Below are 19092 nucleotides of genomic sequence, written 5' to 3'. Positions count from 1 at the left end.
TCCTTTTGTGTTTCCATGAGCTAATTTCATGGTGGTATATATGCTTACTTCGCCCTTTGGAAAAGTCTGGTTTTTTAAGCTCTTTTTTTTGCTTGCTTTCTACTCAAAGCTCACTTGCTCACTTTTTCTCAACGGAGAGACTAGAACTTCCCTTCTTGTGGCGTGAGGAAGAAGGTAAGTCAGACTAATATCAATTAGAATTTATGCATGGTTGAAAAGAAAAACAAGAGAACAAAGAATTTTTTGAAGAAAAAAAATAATTGTAACATAACTTATAACTTATAACTTATAAATTACATTCAATTGTGTCTAACTAGAGATGGTTCCCTCCAGTATCGTTTTCCAACTCATCATCTATACTAGTACAATACAAATACACACTATCTTTTGTTTTTTTTTTAAGTCCTAGTTTGTGTTTTCAACTTTTTTAAATTCTTCTCTCCTATTTCTGCTATTTGGAATACGCCAACCGAAGGAAGCAACTCATGAGGAACAAGATAGCATGCATACACCTGGTCGATATGCCCATGCTGGGGGTAAGCGAGCATACTTCTCCATTCCTGGCTGCTCATCAAACGGGTGTTCCACTAATTTGAGTAGCCTACGAACTTCTCCAAGATCACCAATTTCTGCAGCATCAATTGCAGTCTGGCATAGATAGTTCCTGATAATATATTTAGGATTTACCGTATTCATCGAGGTCTTCCTCTCATCATCAGTAGTGCCACTGGTAGAGAGCTGTATAAACCCAAAGCAATAATCAGAGACGTCAAAAGCACAAATTATCCTGGTCAATTGATTTAATCATATAAATTATCACTGCAACTTATGCAGCAAGAAAGTCAACATCTTACCGGTCAACAACTTATGACAAGGTTAAAATACAGACACTGATTATATCACATGGATATGATGAGCAAACTTTCAGAAGGTAACATATCCATGACACTACTTGGAAAGTTCAATAATACTCAAAAGCATTTAGCTAGTTAAACTATCAGTACTTGCTCATCTGTAATCTGAATTGAAATGTTCCAATGATAGTATGCATTTTGGAAACTACTGGTTAAATCAAGATATAAATGAACCAAAAAAACTTAACAAGCATTTATCCAAGATTATGCCTCTTGAAAATTCAAAAGGGACGAGTTTTATTTAAACGGAACCTTACCAAAATTCAAAAGTCAAACTATGTGATGCAGGTGGTACATACTATGGCTTGTGGCAAAGAATAAATAGAAATGACTAGCATGTGGATATGAAAACCTAAAAACAGCTCATTTCCACAGATTCTTCATAAATATACATAGCCAAACCAAAAAACAAAAATTGACATTTTAAGAATGGCAACAGATTTGCTAAGAAAGGTTGTGCATAAAAGAGAAAAACACAAACAATTATACCTCGTGTATATAGGTTTTCAACCAACTTGTCCATGCTTCTTTACGCTCTTTACCAATGTCTAACAAAACTGACTTTAGTGGTACTAACAAATCTTCATCCAGAATACTTGTGTCTGCTTTAATATTTGAGAGTGTACGAAAGAAGTTTGTATAATCAACTTTGTCAACAGCCATGTTAGTAAGAAGTTTGCCAATCAGCTGCTTATTATACTTTGGGAGGCCAAGCTTTTTGGTCATTATGTCTTGATAATCATCCATAAATCTTGATCCATATCTGAAACAGACCAACCATAATATGAAATTTCTTCTATAAGGGGGATGGGGTAGGGGGGGAGAGTCGAATAGAAATGTTACTATTACCTTTCCAAAGCATAATTAGCCTCTTTGTCATTTATTAAATGAGCCGCTGCCAGTGTTGTTGTAAACTGTGCAAGATTCCATAAACCAATGTCGGGCTGGTTTGCAAAACAGTACCTTCTACCTGGAAGGTCTGTGGTATTTGGGGTAAATTTAGGGTCAAAAGCATCCAAAAACCCAAATGGACCATAATCAATAGTAAGACCCAAAATGCTCATGTTATCTGTGTTCATCACACCATGAGTGAAACCAACACCTTGCCATCTAGCAATCATGGAAGCAGTACGCTCAGCAATCTCCACCACCCATGCTGAAATAGAATACCATTATAAAGAACAAAGGATTTATGGTCAGCGTTGTAGTTATACTTGAAATAAAATTTAGAAAAGCAGCTGAATAAGCCCATAAAAATGAAGATAACAGAACCATGCCACCAGTAAAAAAAAATGGTTTCACTGTATAAGGTATAATCCAGAGGTTAAGTGTACTTCAGCAATTATGCGTAACTACACAAGACAGAGTCCTGTAATTTTGGAGTAATTGGAAATGCTGACAAAACAATCTTTCTTACTGCCACTTCGCAAAATCATACACAAGATTTTTACTTAATACAACCCCTCATTCACTGCTTTCAAAAAGTGCTGGAAAGCAATTATAGAAAAAAACTAATTGGACCTAATAGGCCACCCAACACCCTACCACCAGACCAACCTATTGCTTGAACCACATCCAACACCAAGAATAACTGAACTGGCCAACTTAACTTGACCAGATATACACTTGGACAACTGTCAAAATAAGATGGACTAAGTGTTATAAAGAAATTTCTCTCCCTGACCATGACAGAGATGATTCTGGGTGTTATCTGCATCACCATGCAGCAAGGGGGAACAATGCCTCCCCAACTCCTCATATATAAAGGTAAACATGTTCACTCAAAAACCTAAACCCACCAATTTCTCAGTCTCCCTATTTTGTATGTTGCATCCCTTCCCTTTATATACCCCCTGCTGCAACTGGCAAATATGGAGCTTTTTAGTAGGGCCAAGATCACTGTTTAGAAGCCTTCCTAGTCTTAGACATGAAAAGCAACTGAATATCGTGGTTTGTAAGGTAGATAGCAGAATCATCTTGTTGGTAATAAAAAATCCGTCTTCGGAGTTTTAAAGGAGCAACCTGGCCCTTCTATATGACACGTGAATAGCAATGATCTAAAAGATATAACACGGCAAAAGCTCACAGGTATTTTTTCTACTAAAGAAAAATGAAGTTTATTTTCTTTTTTTATAGAAGTTCAAGTAATCCAAACACTGAAATAGACGGTGCAAATTATCTTTGTTCCCTGTCAACCGTCAACCAAAGTTTGAAGCTATATAGCCTTAACACTAACTACAAAAACAGGAGATGAAACCCCAGAAGTAGATACCAAACAATATAAGCAGAAGAACAAAGTCATGCCTCCACATAGTAGTTTTATACAAAATTTGTTATCCTGTCATAATATATACAGCAGTCAAATCCAGAAAGCATAGGCTTGACTACTCCAAAATAAAAATAAAAATAAAAAATTCACTAGTTTGTGTGTTGGACCGCACTGTAACATCATACTGCCCTACAATTAGAACGTTTATGCACACATGCCATCTGGTAGAATAAACTTCATGAATGCCATTTCTTCCATCCTGAAGTTATGTTACTAATCTGTGATTAAGTTCTCAAAATCAGGCACTACCAGTGTTGTTAAATAGCAGTTGTGACGGAATGGTGTTGCAAGCTTTGTGTCAGCCGCCATAGACAATTTATGAAGTACCACCTGCCATGTGAGTTATTTGGGCTCTTATACATGTTTATAGCAGCTGATTTTTTAGTTTGGGATTACTTGGTCCCCATGTTTCAGCTACTTGTTTGAATTCATGTATCAATTTACACAGAAAAGAATGAATGAGAAAATTAGGGCATTAGGCTGAGTAATATTTAAGCTGAAAGGTCAACTAAGTGAATAACCAGTTAACTACTCAAAATTCAGATATCAAGCTTCAAAGTGAATGACAATGTTTAGTGGCTATGTATCCCTAAAACATAAATTTTGAGGTTAAAAAGTAACCCCTCCTAAAAGATTTATTTTACCTGCATACTTGTTTGATGTAAGATCCACAACATCTTCATCACCGGTGCTGAAAGATAAGCTTTCACTCTTACTCATGTTCTCAATATGAGGAAAGTGGTGCTTAATAGCATAGTCTGCCAAACCACGAACAATTTCCAGGTCCTGATTACTACCTCTGGAGGCATGTATTTGAAATGATCCAAAACGCAGAAAAGATTGGGCAACTCTGCAAACAATTGCACCCTGTTCTTCCTTTGGATTGCCACTGCATGTGTGATATTAACAGCATGTTAAAGTAATTGATTTTATTTGTGCCAAATACACTATAAACATGTGTGATATTAACGTGTTAAAGTAATTATTTTATTTGTGCCAATACACTATAAACGCATGGTTTAGATCTCCAATTCCATATTTTTATCATATAAAATTAAAATACAACTTTTACTTCTTTTTTGTTTGGTGAGCTAAGGGTTAAGTTTTGCTATGCAAGGAATATGACACTTGAATTTCAAGAAAGATTGATATTAAAAATTAAAAGATACAGAAAAGTTTTTCATAATATATATAGTATATAGGAGAAAAGGGATTTGTTATGTTATTCATTCTATGAGTGGAATTTCAAATACAACGTAACAAGCTAAAGGCAATTAGTGTAAGGTGAAACACATATTAGAAAAGGCCAGCATTAGTGGAAGTTCAGTGAGCATACTCATAGAACATGTCTCGAGTGACCAACTTTCCAGTATTCACAAGACAAAGAGCACGAGTTGTTGGTATCCCCAGGTGATGCATAGCTTCGCTGCAAAGGAACTCCCTGATGCTGCTACGAAGCACTGCAAGGCCATCAGCGAACCGACTGTAAGGAGTCTTCCCAGCACCTTTAAGCTGCAGTTCCCACCTTTCAGACTTTGAATTCAGTATCTCTCCAAGTGTAATTGCCCTACCATCACCCAACTGCCCAGCCCACATACCAAATTGATGTCCGCCATAGCACTGAGCATAAGGCAACCTGTATATACGAAGGTCAATCATGGCTAATTGCACCAAATCAATCAACCAAAAGATATGCTGACACGTGTTTCAACACTTACGATCCAACCAAAGGTGATGCACCAGAGAAGAAAAGGGGAAAATCTGGCCTTTCAAATCTGAAAATCAAACACAAGAATTTAGTAGCTGAAGTGAAGCATATTAAACATTGGCATAAGCACATGATTTTCTGTCCAAGACAGCAGCAATAACAACAGCAATATGTTGTCTTGTATGTTTTCTAGCTTTCATGTCTAAGCTTATAGTCTATATCTCGCCAAATTAAATGGAAACCTTCGAGTAATTCTATCAAATTTAGAGAGATATAGCCCTTTTATTCAGCTGTCATATTATTATGACTACACAACCTTGTTAAATAGTAGCCATTATTTTCCGCTCCGATATCGACAACATTATGTCTACATATTCCAAACAGTAGAAACCCTAATTCTCTAGTTCTGAATTCAATTTTGTTTCTCTCTGAATAAATAAATAAATAAATCCCTGTGTATCTATCTATTGATGAACATCCCAAAAACACAGCAAATGCATTAGGTTTGGAAAATACGCAAGTAAACTCACTCTTTATTGTCCAAGTCAAGTAAGCCGGAAACAGATTCAGACCATGCTACGAGTTGAGGATCATCTACTTGAACTGATGGCGAAACTCTCGTATAGCAAGCATGCAAAACCTGAAATTCGAAACAAACAAAAAACATGAGATTTTCATTCCTAAACAAGATTAGAAATTGAAGACCTAATTGAACGAAAAATGAATTAAAAAAACAAAACCTCTCGTGGAAACGAATCGGTTCTAGGATCAGAAGGCAATTCCCTAACAAAGGAATTATCCCAATTGAGATCCTCGAGGGTCTTGAAGTTGTTACTGTGAATAGTTTGATTCTTAAAATCTTGAGTTACAGAGTCAATCAACGGTGGCGCCGCCGCCGATCCATGGTCCGGTGAATCCATGACTCTGCATGCGAGAAAACGGTTACGAGGGTAGAAATGGAAATTCCTGGTGAGGCCGCGTCGGAGAGAGTTGGAGAGTGAGATTGAAGTGAGAAGCGTTGTTGTTGTTGTAGTTGTTAACATCTTCTCTTTTTATTACTACTATTCAATTTATCGATTTTCATTACATTCGACACATTTTTGGTCGGGTCAACACAAACACCTAACTTTTTTTTTTTCTTTTCAAATTATTGATATTATTTTCTTTTCTTTTTTTCATAGTGGTGTTACTCTATTTGTGTTGCTCATAAATATACACGTGTCCTAATCCATCTAAATCTAACTCTAATTTTAGTACACCTTTTCTTCTTAGAATCAAATGGTTTAATAGGTGTAGGAATGAATTTGACTTGAATAGATCAAATTAAATCATTACAATCTATTTTGGTGAGGTAAAATAAATGTGTGGGTAGATTTTGACTCAAATAACAATAGATTCATGAAATTAAACCATTACAATCTATTAAATTTTTTAACAAAACTCATTAATAATCATAAAAACGATTTTTTTACTCAATTAATACTGTTATTCAAAAAAAAATCTCAAAATAATTTATTTTTTAGATTAATTCTCAAACTATCCCACTTTAAAAAATGTTAACATGTAAGTGTTAGATGAAGTGACGTCTACCCTTAATTTTAAAATGGAGACGTCAATTGAATTGGCTACACCGCATGGTGTTGCCAATCCAATTGACGCATATGTGTAGAAAATGAGAGGAGGTGTCAATTGGTCTGCCTCCTCCGTGTATTATGTAATTTTTTTGTATAAATAGAGGTGTTGTGTGATTCATTTTTTCACATCTCTTTTTATTATATTGCAAACGTGGTTCGTCTTCGTCGTAGTTATTCGTGGTAGTAGGAGCAATTGTGGTGGTCACAATGGCAGAGGATTACGTTTCTCCAACTATAACATACAATGTCAAATATGTTTAACGTTTGGTCATTCAACCATAAGATGCTAACACATGTTCAATCAACAATTCCAACCATCAGTCTTAATGGAAACTCTTTTAATCAAACTCCATAGAAGGGTTACTTTAATCCTTGTGGTGAAAGTGTGTGGACTAGGCATCTACCACCCTCAAGGCATGTTGCACCTTTTCCAAATCCTCCAAACACCTTTGTTGCCAATGATTTGCCTTCCACATCTACATCATGGTTTCCTGAATCAGATGATTCCTATCTATCATGATCACTAATATTCATTTCTAATCAACAATTACTATTACGAGACATCACTTTGTGTTTGTTGTTTATCTCTAAATCAACAACCTGAAATCAATCGTATTACCTAATAGACGATCTCTGAGCCTATTAACCAATACAATATCATTAAGATTCAATAGTATACGCATATGCTAAACCTGAATTTATCTCTAGAGTTTAGCATCTAGCAGTTGAAAATCTTTGATCTAATAATGAAAATTCTAAATATCATATAAAAATGATGTAAACATGTTCTAGTTATCTACTCTAAACAAACATTAAGCATGAAGATGATCATCAATAATAAAGCATGATTAGAATTACATAAACTACCATGAATTTGATCAACACATGAATATTCATATGACTATATCTAACCCAAACAAAAGAGAAGTCATATACTCTTACTCATAGTAGTTGTACAATGATGATCTAGAAGAAAAAATTTGAATAGAATTTTTATCGATTTCTCGGATAAAGTTTCGTCTTCAATCTTGTTCTCTCTCCCTTTCTACCTTGTTGTGTTGATGTATTTCTGGTAAGAATTTAGTACAAGTCCTATGCCAAAAGTCCATTTTTTCAATGGTTCAAATTGTTATTTTTACAAGTATGTACCAATAGTCTCGCTTAGTGAGACCTTTAGCTCGCCCGACGAACTTTTTTTTTTGTACCACAAGTTGATTCTCAGCTCATCGAAGTGGGCTTTTCCACCTTGCTTCACTAAGTGATGCCCTGTTTTCTCCTAGCGAGTTAGTCTTCCTTCACCTTAAAGTTACTTAACTTGTAATGAATCTCTCAAACCACCTTGCATTGATATGAGAGATTGTCATCTTCACCTAGAGAGAAACCCTTTGCTTCAATAGGAAGTAACTCGGTCTTAAAGAAAAGATTGAATCATTTTATCTTGCCTGATCTTATCCAACAAACTAATTATTTCACCTAGAAAGGCTATTCATGTTTGTGTTGCTCTACATCTAGCTGAGTGAGCTCTTGTTTGGCTTAGAGAGGTGATTGTATTTGCTTCGCTAGGCAATCCCCTACTTATCCTAGTATTATAATAACATCATTATTCGTTATAACTTGAAATCACCAATTTTATGTGCCACTGATAATGATATCATGTTTACAGTGACACTTAAGTCAATGAGTGCACTGCTAACCTTTACATCAGCTATAGTGATAAGTAATACAATTTCACATGGATGTTCTTCCTTTCCAGGTAGGTCTTATTGAATGACAACATTGCAACTTTCTTTTGTTCTTCTATTACCTGGCATTTTTCAACAACATTGTTTTCAACTTTAACCTTATCAATAACATTACAATGTTCCTTGGGGTTGGCTTGCGTATTTTTGTTGAAAGTTCCATATGGTTGATCATATATTTATTTTGCTAACTGACTAATTTATGTTTCCAAATTCTTGATAAAATCATTTGTATTCTTTTGATTAGCCATCAACAACTTCATAAACTAGTTCAATGTGTCCTCCAATTTTAATAGCTTATCTTGTTGAGGAGGAGTTTAAGTGTAATTCTAATATGGTTGTGATTGGACGAGCCTGCTTTTGATCTCTACCCTTGGTTGTAATTAATTTTGCGGTGAAATTTGTTATTCTGGTACTATCCTTGCCTCTGTTGATCGTTGTTGACTTCTTCTTCGGTTGGTGGAAAAAAAGCCAATCTAATGATATTTGTTGTATAATTTATTATACGCAATCTACCTATGCTTAGGCATTTCATTCATCTCTTTAATTTGTTGAGGTAGCTTGGATAATTGTTTTTCAAGATCATCCACTACTTGAGTTAATAACTTATTTTGTGCCAAAATTGAGTCATTAGTGTTTAGTTTTATGATGTCATTATTCTTTTGGGTTGGACATATGTTATATTGTCCTTGATGGTCACTTTGTCAGTTCTCTCAATGATTGCAAATGCACCTTCAACACTTCACATATGAGTGAATCACTAGTGGTAGCATCTAACAGCAACTTTGGATGTTATTGCAATCCATTTCAAAATATGTCTATTTGTAGGTCGTCAAAACCATGGTTCAAACATATTCGTAGCATGGATTCGTATCACTCTCAGGCTTCACATAAAGTCTATGATGCTCCTTGGGAAACACATCTATGTTAGTTTTTACTTTCACAAACTTATTATATGGGAAAAACCGGTTTAGAAAATTTTCCTCACGTGTGTTCCAACTGGTTATCCCATGTGTTGGTTGATCCAAATACCATTCTTTTGATTTACCAATAAATGAGTGAGAAAATAATCTTATAAACATTACATCTTCTTCTTCTTCGGTTGCACCAAGAGTTCCAGACAACTCATATAATTTAGTGAAAGGATTAACATATAGAATTTGTAGCAATCTAGTTTTCATCTCAGCTTGTCGTGCACTTCTATGAGGTCTCTATATATGTGTTTTCCGTCTCAGACTGTTGTGGCAAAGTAAGTTGCCACAATTGTTATTGTTCAAGTTTCTATTATTTGGATCTACGTGCTTGCGGATATTGCAACAATGGTGCCTTGATCCTTTGAATGATCAAAATGGCTTTTATGTTGACTTCGATGTTCGACGGAGTCATGCTTGTTGATCATTTGCTTGATCCTGTTGATCCCTAGTGATATCTCTCTAGCTATCCTGAATGGTTTTGATCATCCTGAAGTTATCTCAAGCCTCATCAAGGAGAAAAAAAATAAGAATCCAATAAAGTGTTTAAGTCAAAGATAATGTAGCAAGAATATTTAAGCTTCAAAGTTGTGAAAGAGAGGGAGTGTAAAAGTTTGTTTGGCTAATCGTGCGCTTAACATAATGTTTGAGTGATCAAAGTATTATAAAGTGTTAGAGTAACTCATATGTTAATAAGGGGAATCTCAACACTCACAATATGTTTTTGAGGATCCTCTATTTTTGATAAAATCACCAGAAAATATTTTTCGCATATAGCTAGTTGATTTCAAGACCAGATAATCAATTATGAGTGAAAATTATACTGAATAATAGATTATCCATTATATCTAGTCGATTATCTAACTTTTAATGCCTCATAATTAATTTCTAGGGTTGATAGTCGATTGATAATTGCACAATATGAGAACTTTCCATTTTTACACTACATAATCAGTTATACCTATGGCATAATCGATTATGAGCATTAAAAAAAACCATGAATAATTTTCCTTTTTTAACTACATTCTCTCCTATATAAAAAGGGCACCTCTTCACTATTTTTCACGCCAAAATTCGATTTTAAATTGTTCTTCTCTCTCTCTCTTATTCATTTAAACACATTTAAAAAATATTTTTTCAAAAAAAATCTTTTTTGAAAAAAAATCTTTTAAAAATAGCCACATGACAATGCCACATCATTTATTTTAATGAATGAGTTTAACGAGGGACAAAAACTTGAATCTTTAAAAGTTATAGGGGAATTTAAACTTTAAATTTCAAAACCGCTCAAATAGCAAAGAGGAACATAGCTATTAACCATTTATTTTATCTCTTATTAACCATATTTACACAAAGCATAAACTATGTCACCTTTGTTCAGTATAATGTTTGACCCTTAGACAGTTATCCTATTATGCATTATGGAAAAATTACATCTAAATCACTCATGTACTTCAATATGATTCATGATATACTCATCAATCATAGTTATGGTAATCCTATTACGAACAATGTTTGAATGACAATAAAGTACTCGACTCCTCATTTATGGTTCGTAGTGGTTTTAGGTCGAAATGTGGTATACACCAATATCACCATGAGAATAATTTATGAGACTTGCATAACATTCTATGTAGCATTCTCATTGCGGATCAATCATATAGAGTTAATAACTCTTTATGCATGACCCGTGAGATGTGATCATTAGTCTATTCATATAATAATCTCAATGTTTTGATGTTATCCCACTTTACAATAAATCTTGACTATGAATACTTTAAGAATAACGTTATTATGTTTAACAGGGTCTAACGATTAAGTCACACTTAATGTTTTATCAAACAGACTAACTATTTTAGGGACTTTATTACTTTAGAAAAACAAACATAATAAAAAAATGCCTAATTATTATGAACATATAATTTGATACAAATACCAAGTTCTAATAAAAATATTTGCCTCTAGGGTTAACACCAACAATTTTATGGGTTAAAGCAGACATCAAGATCATGGTAAAGTTGAATCGATAACTACTTCAAAGCAAATAATTTCACGAAGTTTTCTCACGAACATGTCATGTATGTCAAGATTAAAAATGGGGATATCTTGATTATATGCATATATGTGGATGACTTAATCTTCATAGGATTGATCCAAATATGTTTGAAGAATCAAAGAAAAATATTATAAAGGAGTTTGGCATGACTGATATTAAGATAAATTCATATCATTTTGGTATAGAGGTAAAACATAAGGAAGAAGAAATCTTCATTTCCAAACAAAGATACATAGAGGAGATGGGTCCCATATAAATAATTCTAGTACATCAGTATAATGTAGATTTAAGTTTATCAAAATATGGATGCTACAAATTTCAAGAGTTTAATTGAGAGTTTACGGTATCACAAACATGTTTAATACCTAACATTCTATATGTTATTTGCATCATTAATCATCACATGGAGAATTCAACTATTACTCATCTCAAGACTCATCTTGAGTATGCAAACAAATTCTTTATCATATCAATGGTACAATGGACTTTATCTTATGGTTCACATAAGACAAGGATTATAAGTTAGTTGGTTACAATGATACTATCACATTTATAATATGACTATACTCCTATAACATTACTAAAAATGTTGGTTACAAATTCTCTAATATGACTATACATGGGAGAATAATCATTGTCAAAGTTCATTATACCATTGACATGGAGAGGTGGTGACAATGGACTTTGTCTTATGGTTCCTATATCATGACTATACTCCTCTAACATTATTAAAAATGTTGCACAATTATAGTGGGGCACATGTATATAGCTTTACTATGTAGAATTCTTTTTGGTGAAGAATGTAGAATAATTTAGACTTAATTAGTGTTTGAAGTCCTCCAACTTAAATTTACATTTCACTTTAGTCCCTTATTTAATAAACGTTACATTTTAGTCCATTAAGAACGGTTATGTTAGCCAACTTAATCCTTTCTGTTAAATTATGAGAAAAAACGTTAACTACTGATGAGGTGGCACGACAGCAAAATAATTGTCAAAAAGTTGAGTCAGCGTATATATTAAAAAAATAATATCCTATTTAAATTGGAGGGGTTTTTGTTTTCCGGAGCTTAAATGATCGAACGAAACAAATTGAAAATGCAAGAAATTCAAATTACCATTCACATTTAGTGACAGAGCTACCAAGAGAACCTGCACGCAGAGCCAAACTCAAAATTAAAGTTTCAAAACAAACAAAGATACCAAAAAACAAAAGATGAAAACTTTGATTCATAACCTATTCCCAGCATCCCTCAATTTTCTAAATCCATCAACATCATTATTAAAGTAATTAAACCTAGAATTATGCAGATTCAACAGCCAGATTATGTACACAACTAATCTTAGTATTCAAACACAATTCACACTCATGAATAAGTCATTTGTTTATAGTTACAAATTACAATCACAATGATTGAATAAAGTTAACTATCAAATCCACCATATAAGCATCATAATCAGGCCCTTCCATTTGAAAATGCCCAACCCCATCAATCAGATGCGTTTCAACTCTCCCAGCCGCAGATTTAACCTTGTTCTCCAGCTGTTTCACACTAGTAAACCCATCTTGTGTCCCCATAATGAACAATTTGGGTTTTACAGATTGCAGTATTCCTTTATGGTGCCTCCCAAAAAGAATCGAAGCAGTGATCCCAAATGGATAACCAATACTCACATATCCAATCACTTCTTCGATCTTATCAACAGCAGAACCAGCAATAGGAGCACCTATCATCAACAACAAAACACATCAATTTTTTTTCAATTTCATGAAATTAGGGTTTAGAATTAAAAGTGAAAGTTACCGGCGGAAGAACCGATGAGAAGGATTTTGGGAATGGAGAGAGAGTGAGAGACCCAATTGGAGACAGAGACAACATCCTTAACTTCTGCGAATCCGGTGAGGGATGCTCTTCCGGTGGACTTTCCGACGCCTCTCATGTCGAAAGTGACGGCGGTGTAACCATTCAGAGCTAACCCAGAAGCGATGCCTTTGAGGAGACCTTGTGAGCCGCCCAAAACGGAGTATGGGTGGACGAGAACAACCGCAAAGTTTTCGTCTTTGATGTTTATGTTTGGACCGGGTTTGAACAACCTCGTACGGAGTTTGACGCCGTCGCTGGTTTCCACTGTGAATGATTCGAGTGTGAAATCCGACGACATCGTACCCACAATGTTATGTTTCACAACTCTATGTTGTTGGATCTAATCATATTTTTCGATATTCTCCACATACAAAAAATAAATAAAAATAAAATAGTTAATAATTTTCGATATAAACAATATGCTACGTGTCTTGCTTTGATTGGTTGGACAATGACTCGCATTTAGTGGGTGGGAGCCTTTTCTTATTTTGGACTAGTGTAATGTAATTTCAATGTACGCGGAGTAGTTTTTTTAACTAAATATTAAATTTGATACAATGTTTTAAAAATTGGATTAGAGATAGAAACTAGTAAAATTTATTATTTAAGTTTAATGTTTTTGATTAATGGTCGAACTGTTTATTAAATAAAATAATAATATAAAAATAAATTTCATAAATATGTTATATATAATTATATATTCACAATTTAATAAAATAAATATTTTAAAAATTTATTATTAATTTAATACAATATAATACATATAATAATATAACATAGTTCTACATTTCATTTTAACATTCATTTAAAAATAATTTAACTAAATTAAAAAATTATAATAAATAAAGTTAAATTAATTCAAATCAAAATTAAAATAATAGAATATAATAAATAAAATAAAATGAAGTTCAAACAATTAAGTACACCAAAATTAAATGAGATAAAATATCAAAAATAAATAATATAATATATTTCATTAAACACTAAAAAAACGAATTTGAATTGAAATACCACGAATAAATCTTAATTGACAACAACTAATAATATTGACTTGAAAGACAATCAATATTGAGTTGAATATCGTGATTATGTTTGAAATACACGGCGTGATGATGATGGAGTGTGGTTGAAAGAAAAACTATAATGAAGTGACAAAACTTAAAAGTTTGTATGATTGTAAAAAATACGAATTATTTTTTTGTGATTGAGAATGTATGTTAGTTTTGATATTGACATATTAAAAAATTTAAAAAGTTGTTAATTTGATGAACTTTTTTGAACCAGACGGTTTTACAAAACCAACTCCGGTTCTTTGATTCGAATAGTTTTGGATGATTTAATTCGATTTTTTTAGTATTACTCCGGTTTTGATCCACTAGAAATTTTGAAAGGTTGACCCAACCAGATTCATCTTCAGTTCTTAGTCCAACCAGTTGAACTGGGCGATTCGGTCCGATTTTTAAAACATTGGTTTGATAGCATGCTTGGTGGATTAGTTTTTTTTAACTAATTAATATATTAATAATTATAAGTTTAAATTAGGTGAGTTTTCGAATAATATATTTGGTAGTTATTATTTATATATTTTTTTTAATTTCAAAAATTAAACATTATAATAATTGGAAAATCCCATCATTTTTTATTTGAATATATTTTGGGCTAATGACCGAACTCAATTGGGAAACTATATGCTTACGTTGGAACTAATGCTCGAGATTAAGTTTGATAGCATGCTTGGTGGAATAGTTTTTTTTAACTAATTAATATATTAATAATTAGTTGTTAAGTTAGTAATTTTCAACTATAAGTTTAAATTAGGTAAGTTTTCCAATAATATATTTAGTAGTTATTATTATATTTTTTTTTTTTATTTCAAAAATTAAATAATTGAAAAATTCTATCATTTTGGACTTGAATACATTTTGAGCTAATGACTTTAATCTATTGGAAAACTCTATGTTTACGTGTGGAACTAATGCTCGAGATTAAGTTTGATAGTTTGGTGGAGTAGTTTTTTTAACTAATTAATATATTAATAATTAGTTGTTGAGTTAGTAATTTTCAGTCATAAGTTTAAATTAGGTGCGTTTTCCAATATTATATTTGGTAGTTATTATTTATATGAGTTTTTTTATTTCAAAAATTAAATAATTGGAAAATTCCATCATTTTGGACTTGAATATATTTTGGGCTAATGACCTTAATCAATTGGAATACGTGAGTTTTTCAATAACATATTTGGTAGTTATTATTTATATGGTTTTTTATTTATTTCAAAAATTAAACATTATTATATATTGCAAAATCTCATCATTTTGGACTTGAATACATTTTGGACTAATGATCCTAATTGATTGGGAAACTCGGTTTACTTTTGGAACTAATGCTCGAGATTAAGTTTGATAGCATGTTTGATGGAGTAGTATTTTTAACTAATTAATATATTAATAATTAGTTGTTGAGTTAGTAATTTTCAATCATAGGCTTAAATTAGGTGAGTTTTTCAATAATATATTTGGTAGCTATTATTTATGTTTTTTTTTTAATTTCAAAAATTAAACATTATTATAAGTTGGAAAGTCCTATCATTTTGGACTTGAATACATTTTGGGCTAATGACCATAATCGATTGGGAAACTCTATGTTTACTTTTGAAACTAATGCTCGAGATTAAGTTTGATAGCATGTTTGGTGGAGTAGTTTTTTTAACTAATTAATATATTAATAATTAGTTATTGAGTTAGTAATTTTTAATCATAAGCTTAAATTGGGTGAGTTTTTCAATAATATATTTGATAGTTATTATTTATATGATTTTTTTATTTCAAAAACTAAACATTATTATAAATTGAAAAATCCCGTCATTTTGGACTTGAATATATTTTGGGCTAATGACCCTAATCGATTGGGAAAATTAGTCGATCGATTGACACATTCAATTTAGATTGATTGATTGCTTGGCAGAAATACGCAATCAAAATCTTAAATGATGCACTATAAATAGGCATGCTCTATCAGTATTTCTTGCATCGCAAAATTCATCTCTTCTATCATCTTTCTTGTGTGAGTTCTCTTGTCCTAAGCATCATCATGGCTTCCACAAGCCAAAAACCTAGAGAAGCACCGAGAAGGGATGTGTTTACCGTTGGGTTAATAAATAGAAAACAAAAAAAAAGATGATCTTAGGGCTTAAAAAGTCATAAACCATATCATTAAATTTGTTAAGTCTTTCTGAAAGATTTTTTTACATAGGTACCAAATAGATCATTATTACATCTTGTAAGACAATTCTATTTAAAGATAAGACTTGTACGAACCTCACCAAGAACATCCGTAAGGGGACTAGAAATAGATATCCACAAGGATCATTTTGGAAGAATCTTTGAGCTACCTTTTGTAGGAAAATTCTACACCCATGATAGACCCATAGAATTTAAAAACTTCAAATATTCAATAACCCTAAATAATATTGTTATCAATCATATAGAGAAAAGGAAAGTCTCTTTCAAATCCACCCACTTAAAATCAAAGGTTGGGATCTTTCATTACCTTATAACTAGGACCATAATTATGTTATTAGAGAAGATGTCATACTCATATGGATGTTAATCTAAGAGATTCCAACAAATTAGGTAGTAGGAATCTTTAACCACATGATTCACTCCAAAGAGAACCATTCAACATAACTCCCTTATGGACCTATAATCACCAAGCTCTTAACAACCTTCAATATTGATACCATGGATGAAGTTGAAGACTCATCCAGCCATAAGATCACATATACTTCTCTTAGAGATATAAAATTTCTTATCAAACACAGAGAAATACAGGATGGCCCAACAATAAAGGAAGAAGAAGAAAATCCAGAAGAGATAGAAGACACCAAGATCGACAAAGTATTGAAAATGTGTCAAAACTTAGTTAAGGATATGGAAAGGATCAAGAAAATCTCCATAAGAGATAATGATGCTTATGATAATGAATGATCTCATCTATGTATTTTAGAATATTCAATCTTTTGATTTATTTTCTGTTTCCCCTAATATTTCAATTCCGCAATTTCCCTTTTATACTTTAAATTTCTAGCAATTTCAATCAATAAAATGAGTGTTTTTTTTCTTTTTCTAAATGTTTACTTGCCAACATGTTTGCATATTTAAATTATTGCAATACAATTTTACTCGTCTTTTTTATTTTGATAAAGAGGGGGAAATATACTCTCAAGGGAATTTAGTCGAAGAATCGGATCAAAATAAGTGAAAGATGAGCTAAAGTGAAGAAGAAAGACCAAAGAATGAGGAAAAAATAGATAAGTGTAAAGATTGTGGACTTAGTGGAAATTTGGGTGAAAAGGGGAGCAAAAATAGTGTAGCTTCGGGAAAAATCACATGCACCATCACACAACATCACGCGCGTGATAAGGCCATAAAAGCTATATCACGTGATGCAAGTCATCACGCGCGCGATGAACCTTTTTTATGGATATTTTCTTATGCGTCTGATCTATCCTGAGCCCTTTTTAAAGGGTATTTTTGCACTTTAATAAGGGTTACAAAAATTGGAGAGTAAATCACGATTTGGAGAGCATCAAAGGATATTTTAGGGTATTTGAAGCCATTGGGGACCACTACTACAAGGGAATTCATATGTTATTTTCACCTATGAATTATGGTATTGTAATCTGAATTATGAGTAGTTAAGCGCATATAAGTTAGGTTGTGTATGGTGAACCTTTTTCAATATCGTTGGGTAATATGTCGATTTGACTTTGTATGAACCTTTTGGTCTACAATTCCATTCAATTGCTTATTGTTCTGAATGCTTTTTATGTGAGATACTCTTTTAAGTTGATTTTGGGCATAGAGAATTAATGTTATGTGCACTGACGAACCCTGCTTACGCTGGCAAACTAGGGATAGAAAGTTCCGAGTAGTAGTTAGTGTGTTATTTCGTGAGGGATCAATTATAACGGTTTTGTTAATTCGTCGTGGGATTATAGTGATAAGATCATTCATATAAGGCATCAAACATCAACAATAAAGAATTAGAGGATTCTAAACACAACATGATCGCTTTCGTAATTTTGTTTAAAATCTTATTTCCTTTTCGCATTGCAACTCGACCCCCCCCCCTCACAATTTACTAGTTTTCATACATTGCACACATTTTATCTTGTTAGAAGTAGTCCATATGGATTCGATCTTTTTTATTATTGTGACATTATCGATATACTTGTTGAGAAGTCATCAAGTTTTTGGCGCCGTTGTCAGGGAATGTTGATATTTCAACAAGACGATGTTTGTGTAACATTTTATTTTTAGTCCTTTTTATTTTTATTTTATTTTCTTAATAATCATGGTGCTACTGAGGTATTTCATGTTTGTGTGTGCGCAACTCAGGATCGACATTGACACCGTTTGATCCAGAAATTAAAAGAACTGCACGTGCTCTCAGGAAAGGGAAGCAAATATAGCTCAATGTATCTTAGCTGAAGATCAACCTCTGATTTCTCATGACTCTGAAGAAGAAGTCACCATGGCAGTTATACCATCCCAAACTATGGGGAATTACATTAAACGAACCGATGAATGACATGTTTCGAGAGGGTTTGTACTGGCAGATCCTGCTAACTTTGATATTAAGAAGAACAACCCTTATTCCAACACCTACAATCCGGGTTGGAAAGATCACCCAAATTTTTGTTGGAGCAATAATCAAAATGAAAATGTCAACCAAGGTGTGCAATAAGGCCAACAAGCTTAACTGCAAAGGAAACATTCACAGTTGGAAGAGACCTTGCAAAATTACATTAAAGTCACTCAAAGTAGTTTTGATAAGGTAAATAAGAACCATGAAACAATGAGTAGAAACCATGA

The 19092-nt window shown here is 32.8% G+C and overlaps 2 protein-coding genes across 2 annotated transcripts; both read right to left on the bottom strand.

Moving 5' to 3' along the window:
• Positions 1-257: 257 nt before the first annotated feature.
• Positions 258-6091, bottom strand: LOC127096582 (uncharacterized). The gene is made up of 8 exons (XM_051035129.1): positions 5692-6091; positions 5482-5591; positions 4962-5018; positions 4580-4879; positions 3888-4132; positions 1764-2070; positions 1404-1677; positions 258-738 (listed from the first exon to the last, which is right to left on the bottom strand). The coding sequence occupies exons 1-8, from the start codon at positions 5992-5994 to the stop codon at positions 484-486; spliced, it is 1851 nt and encodes a 616-aa protein (XP_050891086.1). The 5' UTR covers positions 5995-6091; the 3' UTR covers positions 258-483.
• Positions 6092-12676: 6585 nt separating this feature from the next.
• On the bottom strand, positions 12677-13598 carry LOC127096581 (uncharacterized). The gene is made up of 2 exons (XM_051035127.1): positions 13157-13598; positions 12677-13079 (listed from the first exon to the last, which is right to left on the bottom strand). The coding sequence occupies exons 1-2, from the start codon at positions 13512-13514 to the stop codon at positions 12757-12759; spliced, it is 681 nt and encodes a 226-aa protein (XP_050891084.1). The 5' UTR covers positions 13515-13598; the 3' UTR covers positions 12677-12756.
• Positions 13599-19092: the final 5494 nt, after the last annotated feature.

This window comes from Lathyrus oleraceus, chromosome 6 (assembly GCF_024323335.1).
Source record: "Lathyrus oleraceus cultivar Zhongwan6 chromosome 6, CAAS_Psat_ZW6_1.0, whole genome shotgun sequence".
NCBI lineage: Eukaryota > Viridiplantae > Streptophyta > Magnoliopsida > Fabales > Fabaceae > Lathyrus > Lathyrus oleraceus.
The sequence above is the reverse complement of the archived record's forward strand: the minus strand, read 5'-3'. Positions and strand labels throughout refer to the sequence as shown.

Bases quoted from the DNA above. Each gene is read 5' to 3' on its own strand.
- LOC127096582 (XM_051035129.1), bottom strand. From the start codon at position 5,994: ATGTTAACAACTACAACAACAACAACGCTTCTCACTTCAATCTCACTC. The intron at 4,880-4,961 runs GTAAGTGTTGAA...TCGTATATACAG, and splicing joins GCATCACCTTTGGTTGGATC to GTTGCCTTATGCTCAGTGCT. The intron at 4,133-4,579 runs GTATGCTCACTG...TCACACATGCAG, and splicing joins ACTCGAGACATGTTCTATGA to TGGCAATCCAAAGGAAGAAC.
- LOC127096581 (XM_051035127.1), bottom strand. From the start codon at position 13,514: ATGTCGTCGGATTTCACACTCGAATCATTCACAGTGGAAACCAGCGAC. The intron at 13,080-13,156 runs GTAACTTTCACT...TGTTGATGATAG, and splicing joins TCTCATCGGTTCTTCCGCCG to GTGCTCCTATTGCTGGTTCT.